Below are 22,755 nucleotides of genomic sequence, written 5' to 3' on the forward strand. Positions count from 1 at the left end.
CCCATTGACAAGAGACAGTTTGAAATAAAACAGCAAGAATCGTGTTCAAGTGGGAATGGACATAGGACGTTTTGCTTCGAAACTTTATTGCTGTAAGGTGTCCGCCATTTTGCAGTGGACAAGAAACGTTTTGAATAAAAGTGCATATTTCAAATCCATTTTTTTCTGCGTTCTGGGACGTTTTGACCAGAAATAAAAGTCCAAATATGTAAATAATTATTCGATGATTCCGTGTATATTGATATCTCGATTTTCAAAAAAAAGTGGACAAGAGACGTTTTAAGAATAAGCTCCACATATATACGCGCGAGGTTGATACTCTTTCTTAGATTCGTTGATGCCCTAAAACATATCTCGATTTTTCCTTTTACTATTATCTTCAAGTTTATTAATTTACGCTTTCAAAAAATGGCGTTTCTCTCTTCTAAACATTTTGGAAGCTTACCGTCTGAATGCTATTTATATCATTCGGATTTTGTAGCCAACGCAGTTTAGCCTATTTTCCCTTCTCCGTTAGTTTAATGCATTCCTGGTCGAACCATGATTTGTTCCTACGTATTTCCGCGTGCTCCAATTTTTCTCTTGCTGAAATTTTGATACTGTCTCTAATTTGAACCCAAGTATTCTCAACATTAGTGCTCTCAAACCGAGAATTTATTACACTTCAATCTGGTATTCCCTCTAGTCTTGCTCTCTAATTTTTAAAAACTAAACCTCTTCGTTTTCAGATATTGAATATTCTCTTTATTGAACGATAATCTCTCTCTCTCTCTCTCTCTCTCTCTCTCTCTCTCTCTCTTGTTATCGCTGCTATCAGATAGTGATCAGTGTCACAGTCGAATCTTTTGAATGAGCGAATATCAATTATGCTAAACTGTCTTCTTCTATCTACTAAAACGTGATCAATTTGTTTGTGTTATTCTATATGGCGAGGTCCATTTGTATTTATGAACGTCGCGATGTGGAAATGTTGTACTCTTCACGATAAGATTTTTGGATGTTTCAAATTTTACGAAATGAACCCCGTTGTCATTACTTTCCTTATGCAGACTTTTCCCTCCTATAATCGGTTTGAAATCCTATCGCCTTACCTTCGCATTGAAATCCTCTAATAGAATTTTCATATGGTATCGTGGGGCTTGGTCGAATACCCATGATACTTCTTCTTAAAAAATGCATTTTATATCGTCATCTTTATCTTCTGTTGGGACATGCACATTTAAAACAATAGTATCACATTACCGACTAATAAGAGTAATAAAAGAAAGTGTATCATTAACAAGTTTAACCCGTTTTTCTGCTGATATTAAAAGAATCGAAATTAAATCCCTATTTATGCAGACACATACAGAATAAAATTACACAAGTTTACAAATATTAGTGGAAATTAATGCTGTCACCCACAGGCACGTAGCCATGGGGTGGGTCCGGGGGTCCGGACCCCCCCCTCGAGACCATATATGAAAAAATTAAGAAAGGATGAAACCAAAAGAAACGAGAAAAAGAAGAATCAGCGTTAAAAGTATAAAACTACAGCAAACGTTTGGTTACTACTTCTTATGTGGAACTTAGTGTGTAAGAAACGGAAGGGGTTCAATCTAAAAATTGATATTATTTGAACGGACCGTTCCAAATTCCATTTAGCTCCATGCTAATTTTATGGACTACAAATGACAATCGATAAACCTCTTCTATCAGGTAGATTTTCAGGTAGAACTTAAGAAATGCCAACAATCACCAGAGCCTGGCAAATTAAATTCCAGTTACACTTTAAAGTAATTTTAAATTTTGCGGCAACACTAATCTATTCTATAGTATGTGTTTACCCCCGAAAGAGATTTCGTTGCTTTCTTTGACGGCATTAATCGAAGGTAAGAAAAAGAAGAAGGAAGAAGACAACAAGAACCCAGTTCGAATTACCTAGGAAGACTGTATATTTTTTCAATATTTTTAAAATATTATTTTACTTCAGATTTCTTTATAGTTTGTTATTAAAAGATTAATATATCCTCATTTTATTGTTCTAACAAACTAATATGGGTGTGTTGCCAGTAAAATAGTTTAGATTGATTGAGCCTCTGGTGTGTAACCACAGTATTTCAAGTCACGATCCCCCTCCCTCATTACGATATCCTGGCTAAACGAACCAATATATGTTGCCAGTAAAATAGTTTAGAAATATCGAACCCCTGGTGTGATAACCAGTATTTCATGTCACGGAGCCCCCCTATTACGAAATCCTGGCTACGTGCCTGTCACCCATTTCGAACATTTTAAAAGCACATAATTTCTAATGTACTGAAATTTCATCTCTCATCGATAGTATAAAACGTTACAAATAGTTGTATTGTAAATTTCCGGAACTGTTCTTCAAGTTGATTTGTACAACTATAAAATCAAAAGTAGTTTTGTCAAATTTAACAAAAAGTCCAAAATACGCCTCTTAAAAACAGCTCTTATTTGTGAAAGAATACATAATGATCGTTTTGGCTGTTGCAATGGTCTGCCCAAGAAGCTTAATAAAAATTCGGTGTAGTATAATAATAGCTGCTGCTTTTCTTATAAGTATTTTAAAAAGAAGGAAAAGCTTGGCGTGGTGAGTGTAGGGAGCGCCGAATTCTACTTCGCCCCGCGCGCCAAAATCTCTAACTACGGATCTGGATGTACAGCCACTAGCAAAAGTATCTCCCTTCCTAAATGCTATAATTCCATTACTTGAGGCCCAGATAATTTGCAGTTGTGAGAACGCCTGGACAGATGCAACCCAACTCACACGCAACTTTTCTCGGTACTGACAGCAGCTGGTAGCACTGAGTCAGGTATTTATGAAGGAAAATTGTGAGTAGATGACGCACGAAACAGTTTTCCATTCTGAGATGAATCCCTGTGGTTCAGAGCGTGTTGTCCAATGAATACCACATATTATTTTCAATATTGCTTGTATGTAATGTATTATTTCATTATATACTTTATGTTCAGAGAAATAAAAATACTGACAACGCATGAATCAGAAAATGATTGAAAGTAGAAGAAAACATCAAATCTAAAAAGCTTCTGGAAATAAGTTTTAAATCATTGTCTCATTGACAAAACTTCCCCAATTCTCCCCATTCCAACATATTTTTCTTTCTGAAAAGATCTTGCTCGTCACACTGAGTATGCATTGAAATTGAAATATTTGAAAAAGTTGCTACTAGTCGAATATTTGCGCTAACTACTTACCTACCGCGTCACTTCATCTTCCACCTACCTAATAGGTAGTTAAACTCGTTGCATATAAGACTAAACAGAAGATACTAATGCTCGTATAAGGAGACATTGCTTATGTGTCACTATGACTTACTCGAGATTTCCTTGGTTAACTCAAAAACAAGTTATATAGACCTTCCCCAATGAGGTAAATATCACGAAACGTTCTTCAAGTTGAGGCTACGTCACCGTTTTCAGCAATGGTCCCGATTTACATTACGATTCTTCTTTACCTTAACTTCTAATTTCCAAAGAAGAAAAGATGGTAGAAATTATTTTCACATCTTTGAATTATATTAACACGTGTAGAAATAGAAAGTTTTATGTTTATCTTCCATAACTACTAGTATATTTTCTTATCTTCGTATGAGCAATTTGTGGCAAAGGGTAAAACAGGAAACTTCCATTACAGCGATCCAGATTCATATCCCGCCGTGGTAATTATTATTATTTCTTTATTGGAAGGTATGTTTACGTAATTGATATTGTAATTCCGTTATTCCTTTAATATTATTATGACACAAGAAGGAAAGAAAAAGTCACGTACTCGAAGCTATTTATAGGAACAGGAAAGATATATGTCAGACTGATGCTCTTACTGACGCTACATTTCGGTACAAACATTCACCTTTAAACATCTTAGTATCTCTGTCCAAAATGCAAATCTGACTGCTGATGAACGGGAAATATATGACATTTACTTCATTAATGATCATCTTCCTCAAATGTTTCCATATTAGCACTGAAATCCTCACAATTAACAAAGGTTTCCCCTTGTCCTCATCAGTCCCGAGTCGCCCCGGACAGAAGATTTAACACTGCATCTGTCTTGCTAATACAACAATGTTTGTGTCGTTTTTGCACTTCATCTCATACCTCACCATCATTGCTCTAAATTCTATTATATTTGTGATATATTTTTCTATCATATTAATACCTTAGTACCTCGTATATATATATTTGCACATATTTATTCTACTTCTGATTTATTGTTATCATCATTATTATTATTTATCAGACACCTAGTTTTTTATGCTCACTTTTCCTCATGTTTATATAGCACTTTGACCATCTCACAGTGTTAACAATCAATGTAAATCTACCGAAATCTATGCCAAAGAGAGAGCGTAACCTCTAATGGCTGGGAGTAGGAGTATCATCTTTACCAAATCATTGATGATGAATAAAGAATTATGATTAATAAAGAATTACCCCGATCCCTTATAACCCTATTCCCATACCCCTAAAAAAATAAGTTGCCCACAACTTTCTCTGGGTTAGCCTAACCTGTCTTAAAGCAGTTATTGCACATTCCGGTGAAGAAGTATTGCAATACGTATTTCTGAAATCGGTGCAAGTACGCTTTTTCAGGATGGACAAAAGGACTATACGCCTTTTGGAGGGTTAAAACCTTTATTTTTGTTTTCATTCCATTTCATTTCAGTCCTTCCGAGCATCATCCTTCTTTGCATTCATCCCCATCCCTTTTGTGGGGACGTTGGCCCGATGCACAGGCTACCACCTGTGGTCCCCTAGCCTAGGGATCAGCGTAGACACACTAGGCGGTAATCTGACAACTCCGATTAATTTGTTGACAAGCGCCCGCGTTCTGGGAGTCTGCCCTGAGGCGGCCAATCGTGCCGATGCCGATGAACAGGATTTGATTATGGACACGCAACCATCTGTTAGCAAACCAACCGCTCCTCCTCAGGTTTCGACTACTCCGATCTATAATTTCCTCTTAACCAATTTTGACACCAAATTCAAAACATCGAAGCATATTTTCCAACAACTTGTTAAATACGTTCCACGCCTGGAAAGAGCCGAAATTCGCTTCACGAACAATGGTGTCATACTGAAATCGAAAAATCCAGATTTTCATTGTCATGTCCGTAACAAGGCCTCCTTCAAAATTTTTTGCAAAAATGCAAACATTTCTGTCCTGTAACCAAAACGTCAGGCCCAAGCTCTACCATCAAGGAAACCAAAGTGTTATATCACCTCTATGTCCAGGCAACTTATTCCGGTCAGACTGTCCATTTTCAAATCAATCCCGCACGGCCCAAGTTAAATCATTTTTCATCATGGATAGCAGCCTTCTTATAACGTTACTCTACGTAAATATCCTGTCATTATGTACCAGGAAAGATCTTCTTACCATTCTTTTATGCGAACATCAGGTGCATAATTTTCTATTGAATGAGACTTTCCTGACACCGAAGCACTCTCTCTATTTTCCAGGTTATGATTTCGCACGCCATGATGAGCCACCAGGGCAGCGAGCAAACGGCGGAAAAGCTATCGGAACCCAACATAAGCTAGCCAGTCGAATCATTACTTATATCTTTCCTGAACCTCTTCCGGAACATAATATTGTTACTATTTACTTTAAAGCTAGACCAATTACTGTAGCTACCATATATATTCGTCCGCAAGTTCGCATACCAACGTCCTTCTTCACTTATCTGTATACTACATACCGCCATTATAGCTGATATCAACTACCATACCAGAAGTGGTGCTGAGAAACGTGCATTTTCTAATTTTATCAACTTTCATACAAATAGTGAAATCTGTACTATACTCTGAACAACCCATCCATCTTCCAATACCATTCCTGATGTGGTTATTGCATCTTCTAGTATCATACCGTATCTCGAGATCACAGTTCTTCATTCAATAGGTAGCGACCATGATCCCATCAAAATGGACTTAAACTTTCCTGTAGCCAAGAAACCACATCCGGAAGCTCTCTGTACCCGGTCAAATTTTGACCGAGTTAATTGAATAGAGTACCGACGGGGACTACCGGATATGCTAGTTGATGTTCCCCTTCCATCCGATATCTCAACATTCGACGCTAGGCTAAGCCAACTCACTACAAGCATTCAAACTGCCAGTGCACTCTCCATTTGTTACCACCAGGAATCTCTACAGGCCTAAATTACCCCTTCAGTATCTCTCACTTATATCTTTAGCCCGGACTGCATACAAGGAGTACCTACGTAATCGTGATGCTGACATCCTGTGTCTTCATTGCCAATCTCCGTACGGTGCAGAATTACATCCGAGAGTATAGAAACGTAATTGGATCAAGACAGTTAACACTTTAGCAACAGAAAGTCATCCAACACGTTACTGAAAACATTTCAATTGCCTGATTGGGAAAACCAGTGCACCTCACTATCCTCTGATTGAAAACAATACTGCCTTGACCACAGACTCAGAAAAAGCTAATGCCTTCGCACGAATTCTTCAAATCACCTTTACACCAGAAACCTCCTTTTGAGACAGGCCCACACTCTATAAACGTATTGCGAAGTACAGCAACCCTCACAATGGGTACCTGAGAATAAATATGGATCACACTCTGGACGATCAGAATCCTTTGACACATCCATAACTCCATTAGAAATTACCGAAGTCCTACGCCACAAAAAGAACACTGCACTTGGTTTCGATCACGTTCACAGCTTTTTGCTCATTTTGGCAACGCTCTATAATTTCGTTCTCCGAACCAGCTATTACCCACCCGATTGGAAAGTATCCAAGGTCCTCATGTTTATTAAACCACATAAAAAAAAATCAGACTCAGCATCGTACAGGCCAATTGAACTTACGTCAACGTAAGGCAAAATATTTGAACGTATAATCGTTCGCAGACTTCAACATCATTTATCAACTCATGACCTTCTGCCTACATACCAAGTCGGTTTTCGACCTAATCACAGTCTCCTCGATAATCTTTTGTCTTGCCATTATTCTCACGAATCATTATAATAAAACAGCACCTTCCTGCTTACTTCTCTTCGACCTCGAAAAGGCGTTTGATCGAGTGTGGTAACATGGTCTCATCTATAAATTACACTTTTTCGGTCTTCCAGCGGCCTATCTTCGGGTGATTTATCATTTTCTCACCACCGTCTCGCTTATATTTCGATAAATAACAGTCTATCTTTTCCTATCTTCTATCTCCCCTGCACTGGCGCCCCACAAGATTCAGCTTTATCACCTTTATTATATATTCTATTTGTTAGTGATCTACCCGTTATGCCAGAACCGATTTACACTTTCTCCTTTACAGATGATACAGCGTTGCTCGCTTGCTGTAAAACCACGCATCAAATCAATACCCATTTTCAACGAGCCATTGATGCTTTTAGTAACTGGTGTAGTCGGTGGCAATTGAAGTTAAATTGTGACAAAACCCAGGCGCTAGTCATCCTTCCGCATAAGAGACGCAGTCGAGTGAGACGTAATCCATCTCTCCTTAATATTCAAGTCCACCCATCCATGCAAGTACTACCGCTAAATATTTGGGAGTAATCTTTGATCCTAAATTATCCTGGAAACCGCGCCTTCTTTCTATTAAAGAGAAGGCCCAAAACCGTTTAAACCTATTGAAGCGTCTTGTCGGTACCACCTGGGGCTTACACGCTGACACAGTGTTAAATACGTATAAGGCGTTTCTTCGCCCGTCTCACACATGGTCATACTGCCTGGATTAGCGCTGGGGATGAATTTTACAAGCGGTTTCTTATAATCAAACGTCATGTATTACGTCTTGCCTATCGAATCACCTTGCCTAGCCCTACTCGTCTTTTGTACGATTAAGCTGACCTTTCCACATATCACTCGATATCTTGAAGACCTTCGCTCCAGGTACAGACAAACAGTGGACAACTACCCGTACCAGCAGGGCTGGTCTTAAGCCGGTTACTATGAATCGGACCACGCGCTAAAGTTTAGCCAAGCGTTGCCATTCCTAGCATAATGGTGCTAGATCTAGCATCTTGATATTGGCATAATTTGATTCCGTGATGTTTGTTTCCTTGTGTTGGAACATAGATAGTTAATTTACCGAAGGCGAATTAATGTGGAAGCCTCTCAGACTAAAGTTCAGAAATGAATCTGAAGGAGGCAACGCAAGATAGTAAATTTAATTTTTAACTTTGTGTTTGTGTACTACTGAGATAAAAGACTCGTGTGCGTGTTAGTCGACTTCAGTGTTCGTAGTTTGAAGGAAATGTCGCAAGTAAATTTAGAAAAAAAGGAGAAAGGGATTTTTTTACTACTAAAACGTAAAAAACCAGGGGAAATTCTTCCGCTGACTGACTGACCAATATAATTGCTTTAATTTTCTTTGTTCTAGTCAAAGAAACCAAAATAATAGCAATAGTATGTGAGTGGTGAAAGCAGAATAATTTACATACATCGTTGGCTAGTTGTATTTGTGTATATCTTTTTGTTAAAAAAAAAAAAAAAGTTTGAAAAATGTAGACACAAGAAACAAATTAAACAATGGCGTTAAAAATGAAACAGTCGAAATTGTCACTGTTGACGCTCACTCAAACGTGCTCTTGCTCTCCCTGTAAGAACATAAAACGAATATAATTTTGAGAATGAACATTTTAGAGCTTTATTCTTGGTGAGACACAACATTTACGAGTTTGGTGCGTGACAGAAAAGTGAAATAGTATTACTGAATTGTTGATATAAGCTTATATTAAATACCTGAGCATAATGCAATTTAAATTAAAGCGCGGTGAGGAAGGGGACAGCAATACTTGTAGTCAAAATTTAGGAAGGCTCAATCATCGTTAATGCAATCAGAACTTTATTGTGTGTTTTGTTAATTGTATTAAGCATATGTGCCAATAAATCGAATTTTCTTAAATGAGGGAAATGTTGGTTCTAGTGCATCTTAGAACAATGGAAACAGAAAAAAAAATCTCGCAATATCATAAAAGATGAGAAAGGTTAGAAGATAACCCTCTAGAAACGAAAAACGATTTTATAAAATACGATTCAAAACAGTGGTTGGATGATGAAAGGTTCAAGGGTTGGCTTAAGCCGGTGGAGTAGGGTTATAATAGTGAAAAATGTATATCTTTGGCATGTAGCGTGACGTTATGTTTCGGAAGAAAAAAGAAATGAGACAAAAACATTCTCAAGGCAAAAAAAAAAAAAAAAAAAAAAAAAATACAGTGAACCTCTACTAACGGACACCTCTATAAAGCGGACACCTCCCATAACGGACGTATTTTGTAATCCCCAAACACTGTAATAGGAAAAAACATATTGGCAAACCTCTCTAAAGCGGACACTCTCTAGTACGGACACGGACAGTCTTTCTTGTCTTTTATAGATATTATTTACCTCCGTGTTACGGACACTTTCTCTAGGAACAAGTTGGAAAGTGCAGTAAAAATACACTTTTAGTAATTCATACGTATGTCACCAAGGAAGAACATGTGGGTGTGACATTTTGCATCCTCAACTGTCTGTTCAGCAACATAGAGGAAGGGTCTCTGTTTCACAACACCCTTATATCCTTTGCTTGCATTCCACTCCCACCCAACCTGCTTCAGAAACAAAACAAAACAGTTGCCCACTGTTTGGAATGACACATCATTCTACTGTCCCGCTGGAATCTCTAACCAGACAGAAGACAAGTTTGGTATTTTTGACCACGGGTATGCATATTGTCTTTTAAAAAAAAAAAAAAAAAAAAAAAAAAGTCATTGCTGGACTGCAATTAACTCACAAATTAAAGTAACACACCGAAAACGTACTAAGTAGCGATAAGTGTAAAGTGCAGAGAACTATAACATTTTATTCCCATGTTGTGCCTCGAATTGGATGGCACAAGATAATGCAGGTACAGTAACATTTTGGTAATACTCATAAATACGTGATTCATGCAAAAATATTTTTTAATAATTGCATATAACCCTGTTTATTAATTTACGTAAGAAAATATTGAAACATCTCTAAGGCGGACACCTCTCTATAACGGACAATTTTTGATTCCCCACGGCTGTCCACTTTAGAGAGGTTTCACTGTAAATAAAATAAAGTAATGAAAAATACACTGTGTAAGATAGCTTTCTATCTTTAAAATGAATTAGAACAAGGTAAAAGAAGCAGAAATTTACTTGGCTGCATTTATGAGAGAGCATGATATTCCTTGTGCAAAAGATCAGTGTAAATTTCAGTGATTTTTAGCACTTTCTTCATGTAAACATCGCCTCTGAAAGACGCAGCACAAAGGCATTCTTGTTTGAAATGAGAATGTTTGAAACGTATTGTGTAAAGTTATTATTTGAAATGAGATAATCAAAATGAGAGACATAGTAATTCTTTTCCTTGCTTAATAAATAACATTTGAATCTCTGGTTACCCTTTCACAAATCAACAGCAGACATCGGAAGCAAATTACGTAAGTATTTTCGTTTTCAAATTCATTACAATTTCTGTGGAATCATTAGTGTTGCAACATTAGATCTTTGACATTTTTTTTTTTTTACTATTGTGTTTGGTACTTCTTTTAATATAGCTAAATTAATCTTTATCACATGACTACTATCATAAGAATTAGACATTCGACAAACTAAGGAAATTTTGATAAGAAAAGGGAAAATATTTTATCAAATGAGGGAAATTTTCTTAAAGAAACTAGGAACACTGGTCGGCTTGTAATTTGAATATTAAGTTTGCGTTTTGGAGTGTTCTTCTATTTGTAATTCCGTAATACGTGCACTGGCATTTCACCATAAAATTAAACAATAAGTAGCGCTTATAAACAGAAGAGATATGATGCTACTCATTGAAGAAAGAAAAAAAAAAGCAGATAGAAATTGGAAGTGCGAATGTTATGATAAAAATTCAAGTCAGAAGGAAATAGGAAGGCGATCTTAAATTTAAAGGCTAGCTACGTATTAAAAAACAAAATTCATGTAAAGCATTCTACATTCCTGTAACGAAGAGGTTTACATCGTATAGCTACACTTCAATCGAGCGTTTCATTGTTGAAAAAGTAAAATATCTTGCTTGGGTAGAAACGAGTGAAAAAATTTAGGGAGTATGTTTAGCAGGGGGGCTTTCCAGAAGCACGTAAAAAACACAAAATTTACAGGAGAAATGGATGATGCCAGTACTTGGACGTAACATAACGTAACCAAATATAACCTAAACTAACGTAATATTAGTAGGAATAAGCGAAATTCTATCATTTTTTGGAAAATTATGCTGGACCTCTACACTAACATAACATAACCTAAACTAACCTAAGCTAAGCTAAGCTAATGTGAACAGAAATTACCAAAATGGTAACATTTTTTTAGAAAAAAAAAAAAAAAAAAAAAAGCTGGACCCCTTCTGCTAAACATAGGCCAAATTTAGTTTACCAAATGAATTTCACTCGATGCCTTCGCTTGGAAATTGAACTGTGAAAACTATTTTACAATTTCTTATCTCATATCAAATAGGATAGAACTAGCGTTCATTAACAAACCCAAAAGAAAAATCATTAACTACATAAGGCAAAATAAATATTCAACCATTTTAGTCCTAAGTTCACAAAGTTTCCGAAGTGTTAAATCTGCCAGTGGAATTAGTGTTTACAACAGCCAAAAATGAATTGAAGGACAACCACATAGGCCAATAAATTAACGTACAGGTTTACTTTTGGCGTACCACTAGAAAGAATTGTTAAAAATTATAATTGTATCACAAATTTCCTCCTTATTGGCACCTGAAAGGTTTCCACTGAGCGACTTGAAAATATCCCACTTGGCATAGATAAAATTCAAGGAGGCCACCAGAAGTAATTGTTGAAAAATTATATAATCTTTTACGACTTGCGTACAAATACGGCTTCCAGATGTGTAGCATAAAAACTGTAGAGGAAAACAACAAACTAACCTGTGCAAGGTGACCTATGTATCCTGATCAGGACAGGGCGAAGCCGGTGAGTCCCCGCTGGGGTGCGTCCGAAGGGAGCAGACGCGTCAGCAATACTGAGTATGCGCTCAAGCGAGGGTAGAGGAAAGAAGTGGGTTCAGGTAATGATACGAGTTTCAATAGCACTTGTCATGGTTTCATACTAGTAACGCAGCACTAGGAAACATAAAATACAGGTCCTGTACACTATGCAGAAATATGCCGCCAGTGGAAGATAGCATTTAATTAGAATCATTTTTCATATGCGCCCACTTACTTTATCCATCGTAAAACACTTGTAATGATTTTACACTAGTGACCCTACACTTGTGAACCTAAAATACAGCTGTATTGCTTTGTATTTAATTCTGTCACCTGTAGAAATCTGTTCCTTATAAACATCTGTAAGTGGGCGAATATAGAATTTTATCTGTCAATCTTCCAAAATGTGGTGCGCCAAAATTACACCTGAACCAAAATTAAAAGACATACAAGAATTCCGCATAAATTATTTATGTGAGTAGGGTTTTCGTTAAAAAAGTAAATAAATAAATAAATGTAATACAGAAAAGCTAATCAAAAATCAAAATTAAGTCACGCAACACTCTGCACTAACTGTTCTTTAAAAGAAAACGAAACTTACAATAGGAGATGTAAAAATAATAATAATAATAATGATCCGGTGACACTAATAAAAAATGTGCTGATGTTCCCAGAAAAGAGAAAATATTCAGTTGAAGTAATGAACACAACTACAAGGTAAGCCATTTTCTTATAGCATGTATTAATGAACCGAATACAGAAACTGAAGATGCCTGTGCGTTTGAGGCACTAGATAGGGTCGGAGGGGTTTAAATATGAATGCGTGTTAAATGCTTCACGTAAGAGATAAGTATCTTTAGTTTGTGTTCATGTAACATTCACTCAAAAGAACTTGGAAAAGTGTACTCGAATTAGATAGAGGCATGGTATACTTTTTTCATTTTTATATAGGCAACACTTTCAGGAAATAAGGGTAACTACGCCAAACAAGCTCTTATTAGACTGGAAGTTACCCAATTTATAGGAAATAATCCTACTTATCAACAAATTCGGACCATGATCCCTAGTCTCAGACTCTGCTAAAAGGTCCACATGACGTACGTCACTAAATCTTTTTTTCGGGATAATTTCTCTCCAAATTTTGTTTTTTTGTTTAACTTTCTTGGGACTAAACAATGACAACCTTTGATTCTTTTTATTACTATAACTAAAAATCTTCGAACAAGTGATTGCAAGCGAGTCAGTAAATAATTCTATTAGTAAAAGCAAATTTTCCATACAATGCTTTGAATTTAGCACCAGATACAAAATTTTCTACAGTTAGAGGATTTAACTTACATAATGTTAAGATATTATTGAAAAGTATACAGTATTTATTCGTTCTAACAGTACGCGACAACTATCCTTCATTTTTCATTTCTTTCTTTCTTTCCTTATGTGTCCTCCGGTACAACATGCATCTGCTACAAAATGTAACAACTTTACTAAAAAGACTGAGAGCACAGTTATGCTTTTGTTTCGTTTATAATTGGATGACGACAGCGAGACATTACGGTTTTTGTGAAATACAGTAAAACCTCTGATTAACAGTAGGGAAGGAAAAGAGCATTGACTGTCCGTACCTGTGTGTGTCTGTAAAAGGAAGGCTTCTGTCCTGTAATAATATATATACAAGGTGAGGAAAAAATCCCGAAACAGTCCAATATCTCGCCAAATATACAGATCAGCAAAACAAACACAAGTGTTCAATAGTTTTGAAAAAGCTATCCAATGATACCAAACGCAACCCCCTATACCCACCCCTTTCGAGGTTACCAGGAGTAAATTTCAAATTTTAAATGGGAACCCCCATTTCTTATTGCACATTTGGATTTTTCAGAAAAAGTGGGCATCGAATTGACACAGAATTGAAAACAGTGACTTCACGGATGGCGCTTCAATCGAGCACAAGAAAAGGGGGTACCAAAACGTTATGAAAATGTGTATTGTTAGTCCTGTAGTCTGTGGCCATATCATTAGTGTACTAGACTGTGCAGTCAGAGGTCATGAGTTCGATTCCCCTCAAGGCAACCTTTTTTCTTTTGTTACTTCCCCAAATAATAAGTCCATACGTTTCAACTTCAATTAGTATTCTGTTCAAGTTACATTGAAATACAAATTTTTATAATTGTTTTGCAAACTAGCTTTATGAAGTGGTTCTTAGTAGTAGGGTTATTAGGGTAAGAGTTCATAGAGTTATTTACAACAAAAACAATTTTTGTCTCAATTTGTATTTTCCTGCAAGTTAATAAATTATGGACAAATACATCATTTTTGTCGAAGTTAAAATGTATGAATTCACTATCTGGGTACAAAAAATACACAAAAAAGTGTTGCTCTGATTGAGAATTGAACTCAGGACCTCTGACGTTTCAGTCCAGTATGCTAACTGCATGATCACCGTAGGGAACTGACGATTCGTATTTTTATAAGGTTTTCGTCCACCCATTTTTCGTCGATTGAAGTACCATCCGTGAAGGCACTGTTTTCAGTTCTGTGTCAAATCACTGTCCCTTTTTCTGGAGAATCCAAATGTGCAGTAAGAAATGGAAGTTTCCGTTTAAAATTCTGAAGTTACACCCTATATAAAAGGTGTGGAGATAGGAAGTTGCGTTTGATATCATTGGATATCTTTTCAAAACTATTAATATGTGTTTTTGTTTTGGTGATCTGTATATTTCGCGAGATAATGAACCGTTCCAGGACTTTTTCGTACTCTGTATATTTATCAGGACTGAAAAAATCTGTCCGTATAATGGAGGAGACGGTTAAGGATAGTTTCACTGTAAACCCGAAAAGAATGAAGATTTAGACTTTAAAACACATTTAGAGGTGTTTATTCGGGGAAATACCTGGTAACGCAAGTTCCCCACTATTGTTAAACTGCTTTTGCAAATTGACTGTAGATGGCTGCTTTCGCTGAACTCTATTTTGCATACCAAATACCCAATGGCGGCTTCTGAGGGAAGTAACATCGTAAAAATTTAAATTTTAACGTTACAAATTAAGCGAACGCAGTTCTTTTAGTTTAACGTCCCACAGTTAAGCCGTTTAGGCTAAAGGAGACGAACGATTAATGCAAATGAATGATGATTATGACAATTTTTTGTGCTCTATCAACCGGAAATGAACCCGGGACCACATACAGGAAAGTCATAAGGGAAGAAAGCTTCACACAGCCTCAGAAAGTACTATATAATAAATACATAAGTCAGTATTCTTCCCATAGCTTGTTGTAGCAATAGAATTAAAATTTTTATTGATGTGATTTCCCTCAAGTACCACCGCTGAAAATAACGGTTAACCTAATACGCATGTATACGAATAGATACATAAACACTCAAATATTTACATTCATGCAATTTTATTACAGAATGTAATTCTTTTTTATTTCTATTTTTTTGGAACAGATTGTTTTATTTGCAAGATTTGTGCATCACATTGATAGTAAACAAATATTTAAAAAATCTTTTCAAATAAATATTTTTTTATATATATAATTCAAATAACATTCATTTCCATAAAATTTAGTAAGTCATGCTATAACTTCTCTTTAAAAATCCAATAAGATATTCGCTCTAGTATTTTCACTTTCTTTTTTCTTTTTTTCCCTTGTAACATGGATTCACATGTAAATATCATGATCACACCAACAACATTAGGTAAACTTTCTATAGTTCGCTCATTACACCATCAATATAGACAATTCGCTTTTTTACATATATATAATAAGTAACATTATTTATAATATAGTATATATATACGAAAGCTTTACAATTCTCTGATATTGTAAAATGTGTACATTCTTTCTTTTCTGCTTCTTTCTTAAAATAATTGAATATTTCACAAAACAAACTCCCTTTCGATGAACTATTCTGCTAAGTATATATTATATACTATTGCTCAAAATACTGACCATGGAAATCCGTTATCAGAGGTTCCCAAACTGTACGTCGCTATTGTCTTGTTGGGGGCTACTGAGAAGGTCCTGTGCATGTGGTTATTCCCACAAGTTATCCCAATCTAAACAGTTTTACCGTATATTTTGTATGTGAGTAAATGAAAGTTCTCTAATATTTCAAGATGAACGCTATAGGACGAAATTTATGGTTAATGGATACGCTCGTGTTCCCAACTATCGCGTTATCCAGAAATGGTATTCATATTTTATCTAAATTTCCTTGGTCACACTGCGAAAATTTTTATATAAATTCTCATTAAAGCAAAAAAAAGACTTTAACTAAGGAAATTTAGGTAAAAATGCACTGACCATTGCTGGATAACTATTACTTACACACAGGGGTAAAAGCGAGGAGGAAGGTGGGGAGACGTCGTCCCCCCACTTCCAAGAAATATTTATGACGTCCCTCCACTTCCTAAAAAATACAATGGGCAAAGATAGGCATGGGGGACGGCGTAAAGTCATGCGTCCCCCTACCTTTTCAGGTTCACTTTTATGCCCGCACATCATGAAAATACATAATAGTTAGAAACACTGAATATCTAACCGCCAATTTCATGGAACAGTGTTCATCTGATTCACGATTTTTTACATTGTAGGTATTTTTTATCTTATTGCCTACTTTTATTCCCAAAACATTTAAAATGATCTCATCTCATACCTGTGGTCAAAGCCGGCAATTATAAACAAAATATTGAAGGAATTATGTTTATCTACTTATAGAGGGTATAAACTGAAGTAAGATTATTTTACATTCTCAGTGTGTAAAACGGGTGTAGTTTACTTTATGATTGTTTAATATGCATTATATACAGGTAGCAATAATATTACCAGCATATTAGGTACACTCTCTTTCCCTCATATAGTTGGTAGAGAGCGCGTTTCTTGGATGAATGAGGTTCCGGGATGGATTCTCGATGGTGGAAGTATTAATTGGTTCAAGACTGTAGGTCTCGTTATATAAGTCTCACTGCTGACAAAGACGTAAATACAAATGGATCAATCAGTGTCTTGCGGTTATGGTAGGGTAAGAGAAACAGCTTAAGTCCGAAATGAAAATAGGTACATGTCTAGCTTCCCGGCATCCCTTACGTACAACCGGATGCATTTGCATTCACGGCGTCAGTCTGTACACTTCGTAGTGTGAAATTAACATGTTTACAAAAATCGGGCAGCCCACCAACTGTGAAATACGGTCAGTCATCCGGTACCTGACTGCAAGAAACATGATAGTTGCGAATATTCATTGCCAGACAGTGAAAATACGAAAATGGGCCAGATTGGAAAAATATACGTGATGTGAAATTCAAGAATAAACAAATGTTCTGGTCTGTAGGAACTCGTCGATCATCCGTCATACAATCCAGACCTTGTGCCTAACGACTACTACTTCCTTCACTATCTGAAGACATTCCTGCGTTTCAAGTGTATACACATTAATGAAGAAGTGAAAACGAGTATGTATAACTGACTACCATCAAAGGTAGCAAAGCTCTGTGAGGAGGGTATCCAAAACACTCTTTCGTTACGATAAATGTTTGAACCAGCACGGAAATTACGTAGGAAAATAGATAATTGTGAGAGTTATATATTAACAATATTACTTGGTTCATTTTCATTGCAAAACGACCTTCTTTAAAATAACCCTCGTGTAATCAGAAAGAATTTACGTACCAACTGAGTTTTCCTAGTTTAAACGAAATGGCAGATTCAGTATTTTCTTACTTTTCTCAAACCCTAAGTACAAATTTCTGCAGAGGATATGTGTAGTTGATTGGAACAGCTTCTTGTATTATTTTTTCTATCTTTTAATTCATTTCTCGTATCAGTTTCATCTTCAATAGATTTTCCTTTGAACAATTTTCTGCATAAAGAAATAAGGATTCTGGCTCCGAAGCTTGAATACGAATATTTTAATTGTTATCTTCTATAGGAAATACGCATATTTTAATTATTATTTATTTATTTACTTCAAATGCACTAAGTACCTACAGGAACTAAACGACTCACTCCGATCCCCAATTGCCAAACGGTTGGACTCAGTGAAATTTGTAATTTCCTCCAGGAAAAATCTGAACAAACGTGGAGTGAAAGTAATACTGTGAAAATACATGTAACCCAGGCTAAGATAGATCGAAGAATACCCTGGGGGGAATTCCCTCAGGTCATCCCCTGAAACTGGTCTTTAGTTGATTATACTTGATAATTGGTCTACCAGCAACACGACCATTTTTTCTGTGTTTTAGAGCTTTGCTCTTTAAACCCCTATATTTAACAATTAATACTTGTAATCTATTATATAAAAGAGAACGCACAAATCCTTTGTTAGCTCATCACGCTAATACGGCTGAACCAATTTCTTTCATTTTTGGGGGGTTATTAGGATTTGGACCCTAGATGGTTTTTATCATATCACTTTAATTTTTAATTACCAGTGTCTTGAGATAATTGACCATTCAAGTGTCCATAACGTACAAATCCTTTGTTAGTTCATCATAGGTATAAAAATAAACGTATTTATATGCAACCCGCATGACCGTGTCACTCGGCGGGTTAACATAAATGACAGGCGATATAATGTTAACATTTACTGCAATCTACTATGGTTTTTATCATATCACTTGAAAGCGAAAAAGTAAAAATTATCTAAGTAACAAAGTTTATTGCGTTCCGGGGTGACCGCAGCGAAGCGGGGCGGGTTAACATAAATGACAGGCGATATAATGTTAACATTTACTGCAATCTTCTATGGTTTTTATCATATCACTTGAAAGCGAAAAAGTAAAAATTATCTAAGTAACAAAGTTTATTGCGTTCCGGGGTGACCGCAGCGAAGCGGGGTGAACGCTGCTAGTAGAATTCTATAAAGATAAAGTTTTAGTAGAGTTTAGAGTAGAGTGATATTTATAGAGAGTAGCAATTCTGCACGTAATGCATATATATTTTTTTAATATACAGTTACACGAAACGAGCAGAAAGCACTAACTCATACATACGTTTCTACATTATAAAACTTGACTCACTTAGAAGCGAAGCAACTAGAGGAAAGGTTTTCCCATGCTGGGAAAACAGATTACAAAGAGGAGTTGAGTTGAGTTGATTTTAAGTTTAACGTCCCGTTCAGCAACGAAGCTATATAAGACGTGGACCTACTGATTAACGTGGAATCCGAACCACATGAGCTCCCGCCGGGAATCGAACCCGAGTCTCCCATCCCAAAGACGTGTACACTAACCGCTTAGCCACGAAGGAGCTAAGATTACAAAGAGGATGACTGACCTGGAGAAAGAAAAGTGGAATACTGTGTGATAGGAGACTGGACTGCAAGATGAAGGGAAGGTTGTACAGAACTGTGAGGAGGCAAGAAATGATGTACAGTTTACAAATCTGGGCGATTACAACAGCACAGAATAAGAAGTTGAATGTAAGAAATGAACATGCTGAGATGGACGCCAAGAATGGACAGGATCCGGAAGATTTTTATCAGGGGAACAGTTACAAGTGGGATCCATCAGTACTATGAAATCAGAGGAGAGGATTGGGGTCGTGAAGAGAAGAGAGAAAGATTATGTGATAAAGAGACCTGATGAGTTGCGCGGTGTCCTCCCATCTCGCCTAACAATCTACCAGCCACTGATGTCTCCACGATAATAATGTCCGACATTTTAGATGAGGAATTCCCATCTGGCCTAAAATTATGGTAAGACGCAAGGAAGGAATTTCTGCACTAAATACTAGCAATTTAACCACCAACACTATGAAATTGTGAATCATACGCACATTTCAGAAAAGAAACACTCTATATTAATCTTTCGTACATACGAAAATCAATAACCTAGTTTCAGTATATTTAAATCAATATTGTAAATCTCTGTTTTCCATTCTGTTAACTTCCCACCACGTATACTCTGCAAGTAAGTCAGGCCACGTTTAACTAGAACAATCTCATAAAAAGTATTTGCTACTTTTATATATCAGCAGCACAATTCATTAAAAGTATATATTTCTATCCTGTTTCTGATTGGCTCCTGTGACCCAATCACCTTCCAGTATTCCCACAACAAACCAAACATGAACTAAATTCACTAAATCGCCTTCCTTCCTGGGGTTTCTTGTTTTATAGTACTTATTATATATTTATATTGTAGTTAACAGGGATTGCCAATATTGATTGAAATATCTGGTTAAAATGCTAGTATAAGAATTCCCTCTTTCGTGCAGAAATTCCCTCCTTGCATCTTACCGCTATTTTAGGTGAGATGGGATTAGGCAAGATGGAAATTCCCAACTCGCCTAAAATGGCGGACATTCTATCTTGGAGACATCAGTGGCTGATAAACGTTAGATGAGGTGGGATTAGGCAAGATGGGATGGAATCGAGTTACAGATGGACAGAAAGTGAAGTAGAGGAAGGCCCGAAATATGTTAGAAGGAGAGAGTCTGGATTAAAGAGGCGGCAAGGAAATAAAAGACTAAAATGCCGACTCCATATGGACATGGTATTAAACCAATGAAAGAAAAGTGATAATATGGAGAAATGAGAAACTCCTCCCGCATAAAAAATAAATAAATTCTTGGTTTAGCGTGATAACCGAACCACATGCACTGACAACGGACCTCGAATCCGAATCTAATGACGTTGTTTTGATACATCAACATGGGCAAGATATCGCAAATTCGCTATGACAAAATGGAGGTGTAGGCCATAAATGTTTGGGAACCTCTGTAATAATACATTTTTTTCACTTTGATATAAAATACTGGTTGACTTTATTTTTTTTTTTTTTTAAAAAGGGAAGAAAAAATGCGCCTCACAAATACACTTACCAATATCGTCTTCTCAAAAACTAGTCACTTAAAGCACCAGTTATCATTATTAAAAAAAAAAAAAAAAAAAAAAGCGCATTCATACAGTGTTACATTATCTATGAACAAAAATCACATGCATACACACACATAATCTCATTAGGAATGGCCAAAATTTTCGAACCTGAATTTTCACTTTCCGAATTTGGGAAAAATTCCGGAATTCATAAAAAAAATGTGAATTTTTTTCCGATTTTACTTTCCGGATTCCGGAATTGGCCATCCCTACTTCTCATCTATAAAACAAGAAAGAAAAAAAAGATAGAATCACAGCAATATACAACTTTAATAAAATGAAACCATTATTATTATGCATTATATTATACACTTTTCTATTTCAGTAATAAATTACGTTCACTAGTAACCGTATTATTAATTATTATTATTATTATTTAGATGATCTCCTTCCAATAAATTGGGAAAATCCGGAAAAACGCACGTATAAAATTAAATACAGGTACTTTTCATGTATAAAATATTTTTTCTTATTTTCAACACCGTTTTGACGCATTTATTTATACATACGGAAAACAGTGTAATATTGTTGGTGACACGGTTTGGTAACACTTGCGTAGTGTTAAGTAGAAACACCACATGAAAAAAAAAAGTTATTGTTTCTTCAAATATGTATATAATTAACAGAGGAATAATGGCGGGTAGAGAGAGGTAGAGTTTTTTTTTCACTTTTATTTAATATAATTAGTATTTCTAATAATAATAATAAACCAGAAAATTTGGTCATTTTGTTATTAAAACTCGTTGACAGTTTATATCTATTAATGGCAGTGAACAGTAAAACGACTGACTAACTGCTTTCGGCTCTTACCCAAACTGTTCAACTGGTTTCGAACGATATGAAACATTTTGAACACATAATAATAATTTTAAAAAAATGTCATTTGATGAGCAAATGTCTAAGCTTTGTCAGAGCTTGATATTTCTCCGCACCATTATGCTATTAAAAAACTACTATTCTGCACCAGAGAACTTTTAAAGCACAATATTTCTTTCTTTTCTCTTTCCTTTTAGTATTATTTCTATTTTTTGTAGGTATACCAACTTGAGAATTTCTCGCTAATATATGTTTCACGCAGCAAGCAGATTTTTAATGTTCTTTGGTGTAGAATCTTCATTCAGGTGTTTGGTTGTATACCTGAAAAAAAGAAATCAACAATGAATAACGAGTATACACTAATACATGCATGCATAATATATGGAGCCTGCTGTACGAAAAGTTAAATTTTGTATTGTTGGTAAAGTAATAAGGCAGAATCTTCACAATCATAGGCCTATACATTAGTGATGGCCAAATGGGGCCCGTGAATACGTTTAATCTAGCCACACATAAAAATGTACGATTTTTGAAAAGATTTTCAAACTGCGGAAGTATCGCAAGTCTTAGGATTTAGGAATTAGATTTTTGGGCTTTCGGCACCTATGACCATATTTTAAAATCTTTGAGTTTTACGTCCCACGCTTATGCTGGTTAGGCTAAAGGAGACGGTGATTATGAGAAACGAATGAAATGGTCGAATGAAGAAAGTGGGAGGAAACGGGAGAACCCCGAGAAAACTCACGCACATAGTGTTTGTCCACCACAAAGTTCACTTGGCGGGAGCAGGGTTTGAACCCGGGTCCCCAAGCACCAGAGGTGAACGCTCTACCACTGAGCCACCGCGGCAATGAATAAGGAAAACTTAGTAAAACCCCACTAAGAATGGCAGGTCTGAAAAAGCTTTAACACTTTTTCGACCGAGTGTTCCCACCAAGAATCGAACCTGGGGCCGCTCGCTCTGACCTTGCCCCAATTATTTTCACCTCTTCCCTGTTGTAAAGCAAACTATAGCTGGCCACCATTATCTGGCATGTGATTA

The 22,755-nt window shown here is 36.1% G+C and overlaps 1 protein-coding gene across 3 annotated transcripts in view; it reads right to left on the reverse strand.

Moving 5' to 3' along the window:
- Positions 1 to 15,521: 15,521 nt before the first annotated feature.
- Positions 15,522 to 22,755, reverse strand: part of LOC145675602 (CYFIP-related Rac1 interactor B) — a 294,387-nt gene continuing 287,153 nt past the window's right edge. For all 3 annotated transcript variants that reach the window (XM_081746138.1, XM_081746136.1, XM_081746137.1), the window contains exon 10: positions 15,522 to 22,034. In XM_081746138.1, coding sequence (XP_081602264.1) covers positions 21,968 to 22,034 — 67 coding nt within the window. In that variant the 3' untranslated portion in view covers positions 15,522 to 21,967. The remainder of the gene's footprint in view (positions 22,035 to 22,755) is intronic.

This window comes from Thermobia domestica, chromosome 18 (genome assembly GCF_964235325.1).
Source record: "Thermobia domestica chromosome 18, izTheDome1.hap1.1, whole genome shotgun sequence".
NCBI classification, from domain to species: Eukaryota; Metazoa; Arthropoda; class Insecta; order Zygentoma; family Lepismatidae; genus Thermobia; species Thermobia domestica.